General features: G+C 37.3%; 1 protein-coding gene and 1 non-coding gene across 3 annotated transcripts; one reads left to right on the plus strand and one right to left on the minus strand.

The window, feature by feature from the left end:
* The first annotated feature begins 57 nt into the window (after positions 1-57).
* Trnai-uau lies at positions 58-130 on the plus strand. The gene has a single exon. It is a non-coding gene; the product is annotated as a tRNA-Ile (tRNA).
* A 4,178-nt stretch (positions 131-4,308) lies between these two features.
* LOC117113158 lies at positions 4,309-7,643 on the minus strand. Of its 2 annotated transcripts, none has more exons than XM_033256434.1 (3): positions 7,596-7,643; positions 7,136-7,426; positions 4,309-4,551 (listed from the first exon to the last, which is right to left on the minus strand). In XM_033256434.1, exons 1-3 carry the CDS (start codon positions 7,630-7,632, stop codon positions 4,526-4,528), a joined length of 354 nt encoding a protein of 117 aa, XP_033112325.1. In that variant the 5' UTR covers positions 7,633-7,643; the 3' UTR covers positions 4,309-4,525. The 2 variants fall into 2 exon arrangements, with proteins under 2 accessions (XP_033112325.1, XP_033112323.1); XM_033256432.1 differs by lacking the exon at positions 4,309-4,551 and adding an exon at positions 6,672-7,037.
* Positions 7,644-8,440: the final 797 nt, after the last annotated feature.

The following is an 8,440-nucleotide window of genomic DNA, read 5'->3' on the forward strand; positions in this document are numbered from 1 at the left end:
TGATATTGTATATATTGTTATATTCCCGACGGTTATTTGGACCTGTTCAACCATGAAGCCTTCGTGGTCTAGTGGTTATGACGCTCACCTTATCAGCAAGTGGTCGCAGGTTCGAATCTCGTCGGAGGCATTTTATTACACAATGACATTTTATAGGACTTTATTCGTTGAAGGCTACATGGTAGCCTACGATGTTCCATCATGTCCGTAATAAACACTGTATATGTACATTTGATGATATATATTATATATATCACACAAAGCATTATGCAATTTAATAATAAATATATATATAAATATATGAAACTTATGAATGACATGTTTCGACGTGTCCCGCGTCATCATCAGGTAATAACGCTTATGCTACTAACGGTATAAATACTACCGGTACGGTCAGATGTAAGACGAAACAAGCAAATATTAAGGTAAGTCATGTATATAGAGGTCAGGAATACTATGGTAATTCATGTATATAGAAATAATTAGAATGAGAGATTGATATTGTAATGAGTTGTTATTACGTGAGGATGATGTGGGACACGTCGAAACATGTCGTTCATAAGTTTCATTTACTTTATTAGATGTAATATTGCAAGCTCTGCCTAATCGCGTCACAAACGAAGGCACTGATAGAAAAAATAAATGGTTTCAAAATTCGCTCAAAATCATATTATAAGCCCTTTCCCTCTGAGAGTAGGCTAATAATAATATATTATTATTATTATTATTATTATTATTATTATTATTATTATTATTATTATTATTATTACTAGTCATATACAATATATATACAATAATATTAAAATAGGTAGTAATAAAAATAATCTAGGTAGTACTGTAGAAATTTAAAGTAGGCCTATGAAGAGTTTTTGCGATAATATTGTCGGGAAATATGCGAAATTGTGTGTTTTTATTCATTCCCTGATGATGATGATGATGATGATAATGTCGAAATATTGAATCCCGACACGATGGCGTGCATTTCGATACTTGGAGTATTGGTCAGATTGCAAATCAACCAATGAGCCTGGATGGTAAGCTTTAGGGCTAATAATGCGTCTGCGTTGAGTCTAGTTAGTAGCAATATGTACAGCCGTTTCGTGGTGCTTGCAAGGCTGGGTGGTCCAGTCAGAGAGAAAAACAATGTATTGTTACTTTACATGTAGGCTGGCCGCTTAGCTAGACGAAGACAACCACATAGGCTGGCTGGGTACGTGCAAAGAGTATTTAACAGAAGAAAGTCCACTCAGAATTAAAATGCGTTCCGCTCGAAGCTGTGGTGGATAAACTGCGTGTGTGGATTTCCGGCACGATTAAAAATCGTAACGGTACTGGGTTTGGTCTACAGGAGTTCGAACCAAGGGAGGCGCCAGCAAGGGGGGGGGGGGATTAAGTTAAGCACCTCCCCCCCCCACCATCGGCAGTCGAACAAAAAAAAATAGGCCTAGTTTTCCCAGTACTGTAGGCCTACTGCCTACGCCAAGCCAGATCTGTCTCAGCAATCGCTTCGTCTGGGTCTGTCTAATCAGTCAAGCAGAACATAACAATGGTGAATCGAGTTTAATTTAACGTCTTAATGCTTTTATGTATACATTAAAATAGTGTTACAGTTGAAATTAAGTACAATGAAATGCGTGTTTATTGAGTTGAGAGTCAGAAATATGATATAAAAATATACGATAGTATAATACAGACGCCAAGTATCGAAATGCAGCCCTCGTGTCGGGATTTAATATTTCGACATTAATTATATCATCACCAGGGAATGAATAAAAACACACAATTTCGCATTGTTAACAATTTTATATTATCAACTTGTATTTTTCAAGGCCGACAGTGCCATTAATTTAAAAAAAAAAAAAAAAATAGGAAGAAAGAAGAACAGGAAAAAAATTGGAGCGGCTGAAAATACTTACCGAAAATAAACAATAATAATCATTTTGTCATTATTTTATGAAAGTTTGTTGGCACTAATCATCAGAGGTCAAGTTGCCGGCAGCCTACATGTTTCATATATTCGACATCGAACACAATGTTTAATATATTAAACATGTAGGCTGCCGCCACCTTGACTTCTGACGATTAGTGCCAAAAATGTTCACACAAACGTGATGCAATGACAAAATGATTATTATTGTTTATTTTCGGTAATTATTATTAGCCGCTCTAAATGTCTTTCCTGTTGTTTTTCGGGTCTTCGGCCTTCGATTTGTAGACACCTATTCCATATAGAGTATCTATAAAACGAAGACCCTTGAAAATTTAACAAACAGACGCGCGCCCAAAAAAAATCGTACTTTTGATTTTGTGACAGCCTGGCGTATTATCATCAAAATAAAAGAGAAAAAATAGGTGTCTTCGTTTTGGGGTCTTTGGCCTTCGTTTTATAGACACCCTCATACGAACATCATGATTTTTATTAAAATATTGCCATTGTCCCTTTTACAGATTTGTAGCGTTTTCAGGTGCCTTGCACATTTTCAGGTGCATTGCAGCTAACTATTTAATTAGGCATTACAGCCCCGTATATTTGTTATAACTAGCCTATTACCACATTATTGAACATACGTACATTACCGGAAATTTTATTAATAAAATCGATGCAAATTTTATATTGCTTTTACGGTTTGATATATTTTCCAAGCTCAATACATTTTTCCTTCGTCATGGCGATACCATTGCTGGTCGGCAGTTGTAAAGAACAGACCGCGCCTTCAAAACTCTGCCTACAATTTGGTTCATTTTTTTCGTTGGGGATATGCAGACATGTGCTCGGTCGTGATGACGTCAGATTGCCCAAAGATCCATAGTGCGTAATATACGAGAATATAGTCGAGAATATTTTAATTAAAGAATTATACAAATAACCAATGATTTTATTTTAGAATCAAATTTAAATAAACCTAACACATTTAAAATTTATTCTCTACAGATTTCCTCTGTCGTTAAATTAGCAACGTAATTACAGAACCATCTGAAGTTTAAAGAATGAGGTGCATTTGTAATTTAAATTGACGAATTTAAGATGTCCGATCATGGAGTTTTAATTATTTTCCGATTCCGAATTAAACGTCTACTAAAAAGATCACCCGTAGACAGTTGCTTTGTTAATAGTCTGTTGTCTTATGTCATATTTTTTAACTTTGTAAATTTTTTGAGTAAATTCTTGGCAAACATATCTAAACATATCTAAAAAATTCACTGATTAAGAAAAAAATGGGTGCCAGTTTTTTTTTATTCACTTCTAGGGCCTCCATTTTGAATTTCAAAATTGCCGCTGTCGAAAATTAGTTTTTAACAAAAAAAAATTGCAATTCGATCATCGTTATTCATAATTTTATATATCATACAATAGTCATTTTATTTTATCTGATATCATATAATGGGATCAATGATGCATTGGGAAGAAAATAAGAGTACAAAAAATAACCCCCCTCTCAGAAATCTTGCTCCCCCACACATCTCCACTGGATAATCTTTTGCAAAAAAAAGTTTTTCTCAAGTACTCACAAAATTTCCACATATCACTATATTTTGCCATCTGAATCTCCCTAACTTAATCAATGAGCACTGACATTTAACCTTCGCCCCTTAATTCCCCTGCCCCGCCACCCCGTCCCGGGCCAAGCCCCCTTCCCTAACTTCTTTGAAAATTAAAAAATAGAAATAAAATAGGAAAGGTATATCCAAATTTAGGCCTAAGACTGTGAGTGCCATTTCCGGCCATCTAGTTACCATAGCCACAACATTTTGTTCATCGGTTTCCACAATGTTGGACAGGGGCAGATTTAGGGAGGGGAACGCTCCTCCTGCTTTTGCCACTGTCATCTTTTTTTGTGTGTTAACAGTGAAAATACAAAATCGCATACAAATACTAAGTGTAACAGCATGTACTGTACATCAATCATGTCATTACTAGACATATAAGCCTATCTGTATTATAATAATAATAATAATACTAATAATAATAATAATAATAATAATAATAATAATAATAATATTATAATAATAATAATAAATATAAAATGTATAGGTGTAATTACACCTATACATGTTTCTCCTGACGCAAATCCAGTTATTGTCTATTCCATCACGACAATAACAATTACTATCAACACTGTAGTACCCGCTGCTTACTTGGACTCGAATTCAACCTTGGCCATCAGGCGCAAGATCGGTGGTCTAGAGGTATGATGCCAGGCTAGTGATCTGGAGATCGTGGGTTCGAGTCCCACCCGAGAACAACTTGCGATTTTTTTCGCAGTTGTTTTCAAATGTACTGAGTATTCGGTACATTTCCACGTCAGGTAGGGCAAAAATTACACCTATACATGTTTCTCCTGACGCAAATCCAGTTATTGTCTATTCCATCACGACAATAACAATTACTATCAATAATAATAATCATAATCATAATCATCATCACCTTGTCCTCAGCAAACCAGAAACTCTCAGATCTGATCTGATCTTCCAGTTAACAATTGCTCCGTCAACAGGGGGACTCAAGATTACGACATTGTTGGCATCATACTGAATCATATCCTAACACTCCTTTAACAAAACAATGCAATGGTTATTAAGACACCGTCTCATGTAAACCCTATTAAGGTTAGCAGGGACTGAATGGGTTGAATACTACAACAGTCTGAACATCACCAGCAGTGCTTGTAGCATGCAGTACTCTGGTGCATGTTATACACTGCTCCATGGAGTCACAGTTTTAATTCACAAAAAAGTTTACCTTGTTCTGATAAATGAATTAAGAGTTGTTAGGTGCCGATGACAAAACCCGTTAAAAAATTCGACACACTGTTCCTGCAAACCTGAGATAAATGTCCATACAATTAAGCTCGCAAACAACAACAGTATATCATGGTAGTTTAAATCTTACACCTACATCTTTCAAGAAACAGATAATTCCAGTTAATCAGGCCCGTATCCAGTGTGGGGGGAGGGGTTATGGTTCAGGAGAATCCCCCATTTTCTAGCAAACCTCCCTATTTTCTGGCGAACCCCCCCCCCCCCCCCCCACCCTCTTCAAATTTCCCAAATAAATCCTCCAACCCAACTAATGCACTACAGACCCACCCAAACAAAGACCTTTTTCAAACATATCTGCTTTTATAGCATTATTTAGACCCATAAAGCACAAACACCCGGTGGGGGTTTCGCCGACCCCACCGGGGCTTCGACCGTGTACCTCACACCCAGATACTCCCTCCCCCTTGGAAGAACCTGGCTACGGGCCTGTTAATCATTATGCTACAAAAGCTCTGTTACAGCACCCCGAACCAACCAACTTAGATCGTAGCAATTACCGGTAACTTTGTACATTAAGCAGTTTGTTAAATGCCTTTTCAGTAACCAAGAGGTTGTAAACTTGGAAAAAAGACTTGGGTTAATCTCAACAGACTTGGTGCAGAATCCCCACCAAATTGAGAGTGTGAAGAGCCATGGAGCAAATCAGCAAACAACATAAATGAGAGGAGGTCCCTGGTTTGAAGATTAAGGTCATCAGCTGCCAAGGAAGATCTCCAATGATAACTCCTAAATCAAACTAACGAACAATTGAGTTTTATCACAGCAATTCACATAAACGATGCTGCTGTTTCCCATAAACTCTCCATTTGGTGGGAAAAAGTAATCACAAAGATGATCCAGTGATGCCAGGTAGATGTATCATTTACCTTTAGAAACTGAAACAGCGTTATCACCTCTCGCATGTAGCTATCTGCTCCATTTATACAATCTAAATTTAGTCAGCTGGTACATAGCAATAATTCACTTTTTGGGGTGGGGTGGGGTGGGGGGAAACATTTCCGAATTTGTATCACTGGCTGAATTGGATTGAAAGTTATAGCCTTTTAGGATTTTTGAGCATTTGAGTACGGTAGTCATCAATAATAAATGACAGTTTTCCTCCAATTATATATCCTTTATATAATTTGTGTATACAGTACATGAATTTATCTCCATTTATATATATTGTGTATACATATAATACATATATGAATATGCAAGTGATAAACAGATGAGGGTGATTCATAATGATCTGTCTTACTTGCGGTACACCAAGATCCAGTGGCGGATCCACTTGTGTATACAGTACATGAATTTATCTCCCTTTATATATATTATGTATACATATAATACATATATGAATATGCAAGTGATAAACAGATGAGGGTGATTCATAATGATCTGTCTTACTTGCGGTACACCAAGATCCAGTGGCGGATCCAGGAATTTGAAATAGAGGGGGCCTGGAGAGGGACATTCACAGGTGGAGGGTCTATATTTCCTCAGCCCCACCATGATTGGGCTGAGGTAAGAAAATTTTTGATTATGGCACCTCTAGATGGCTGGAAATGGCACTCCTAGACTAACAATTTTAGTCTAATTTTCTTTTTTCTTATTTTTTTTTTTTAATTTTGCAAATTTAGAGGGGGCTGGGCCGGCTTGGCTCCCCCCCCCCTCTTGGATCCGCCTATAAAGAACTAGTGCTGTTCAACTATGCATGCGAAAAGGAATGATCAGCTGCTTTAATCAGATTTAAATTCCCAAACGGTGTAATAATGACCCAGTTGGTCACTTATCCTTCAAAATTTATATATACTTACCTAATGCCAATAAAATGTTTGAAACGCTCTTTAATAAATCGGTTAAAAAAAGGCGGCCATTTTGAATTTCAAAATAGAGGCCCAAGGAGTGAATGAAAAAACTGGCACCCACTTTTTTCTTGATCAGTAGTGTTTTTAGAGTTGTTTTAACATAATTGCCAAGAATCTACCCAAAAGTTTGCTTTTTCTACATAAGACAACAGACTATAAGTCATCAGGTATAAGTCATCATTTCAGGTTGATTCCAATCGATTTTTAAGGAGTAAAGCAAAAATACACTTATACAATGGAATCAAACCAAAGACACGTTTACTGGCATGTCATTTTAATCAATGTCCATGGCAATGCTTTTGGACTACTGTGCTAAGCATCTTGTTTTTCCAGCGTCTGATGTGCTTGTTGTTAAACCATATAGACCTATTAAATATAGGGATAAACGATGTATAATTTTTTTGACATTAAAACATCTGCTGTATCTATATACATCTTTACCAAAAGAAAACATGGAACCTTACCGGTTGACACTGGTGTATCAGATGTTGTCACCTCTTGTGGATGTAGCTCCCCAACATCATCAGTGTTTTCCATAGTCAAGTGCCCATTTTTTTCACTTCCTTTGTTCATGTAGCTAACATTCGACTCGTTCTTTGGACAGAGTTCAATGTCTTCTCTGTAATCTGCATTCGTTTGAGCATTTTGAAAGCTATTCCTTACGTGGAACCCAATGGATCGCAGATGATCCATAATCTGGTCACTAGGTGATGACGTCAGATGCACCGACACGTATTCCACCAACTGAGGCAGAGCTGTAAAGAGAAGAAATACAATATCAGCTCTTATTAATATCAATGTGTGTTTGAAGTGATTTTCTTTGCTCATTTTAATGAGTCGTTTTGCCGTTTTAGTTGCGTTAAATGTAGGAGAATAACCAATAACTTGCAGCGTCATTGTGCTGAATTGCGTATGGGCAATTACCTAGCAGCCGTAAAGAGGCGCCTCTTGGTAGATACATGTTCACATCAATCCACAACGACAGGGGCTGAAATGAACCATAACATCGGGGTAACCCCCTACTCTTCCGAAAGATGCAATGGGTTCTTTAAAGTGCACACGAGCCAGATGTATACACTGGACCTCCATTTTAAGTCCTTATCCGAGAAGACTTGGTTCTACCAACCGAACCATGGGCGAGGTGCGGCTGGAACCGGCAGCGCCGATGTTAAGGCTGTAGCTAGCAGCGCCCCTGCCTATACCGCTCGGCCACTCGACTCGCCACAACTTAGCGTTAACTTGGTGGTTGTTGAGATGCTTGCCTTGGAATCCCATGACCCAAGGTTCAATTCCTGTCAGGTTATTATATTTTCTCGCGATCAAAACAACTCCACTCCAATTTCTAAGCCTCTAATTGAGATACTGTAATTTGAAAAGTGTCAGGGTTTTTTTTCTCAGACCTATTGAGATTTAGTTTGAGTAACTCGTAAAATGAACTGTCACCTACAAGTATGCCATTGCCATTGTGTGTGGGTGTGTGTAACAATATGCATGTGTGTAGAAATAAATAAAAAATATAATACATTTATAATGACCCCACGCACTTTAAACCCTACCCAGTAAATCCGTAAAATGTTCTCTTGGACTGACAACTTACTTCATTCGAGAAATTATTGCTGTGCAGGGGCTGTTTTGTTTGTAGTGTAGGCTGGTATGTCGTGAATATGATGTGTCGTGTATATAAATATCACAAAAAAAAACTTTTACTTGATTTCATATCCTGATAATAAAAGGGATGATAAAAAAAATGTTTTTTCTGAAGACATTTA

Source organism: Anneissia japonica, unplaced genomic scaffold (genome assembly GCF_011630105.1).
Source record: "Anneissia japonica isolate Jap-2015-1 unplaced genomic scaffold, ASM1163010v1 scaffold1812_len1207588_cov181, whole genome shotgun sequence".
NCBI classification, from domain to species: Eukaryota; Metazoa; Echinodermata; class Crinoidea; order Comatulida; family Comatulidae; genus Anneissia; species Anneissia japonica.

Excerpts from the sequence above, each read along its gene's own strand:
- LOC117113158 (XM_033256432.1), bottom strand. The coding sequence starts at position 7,632 with ATGTATCTACCAAGAGGCGCCTCTTTACGGCTGCTAG. Across the intron at positions 7,427-7,595 it reads CGCCTCTTTACGGCTGCTAG|CTCTGCCTCAGTTGGTGGAA; the intron begins GTAATTGCCCAT and ends TTCTCTTTACAG. Across the intron at positions 7,038-7,135 it reads TGATACACCAGTGTCAACCG|GTCTATATGGTTTAACAACA; the intron begins GTAAGGTTCCAT and ends TATATTTAATAG.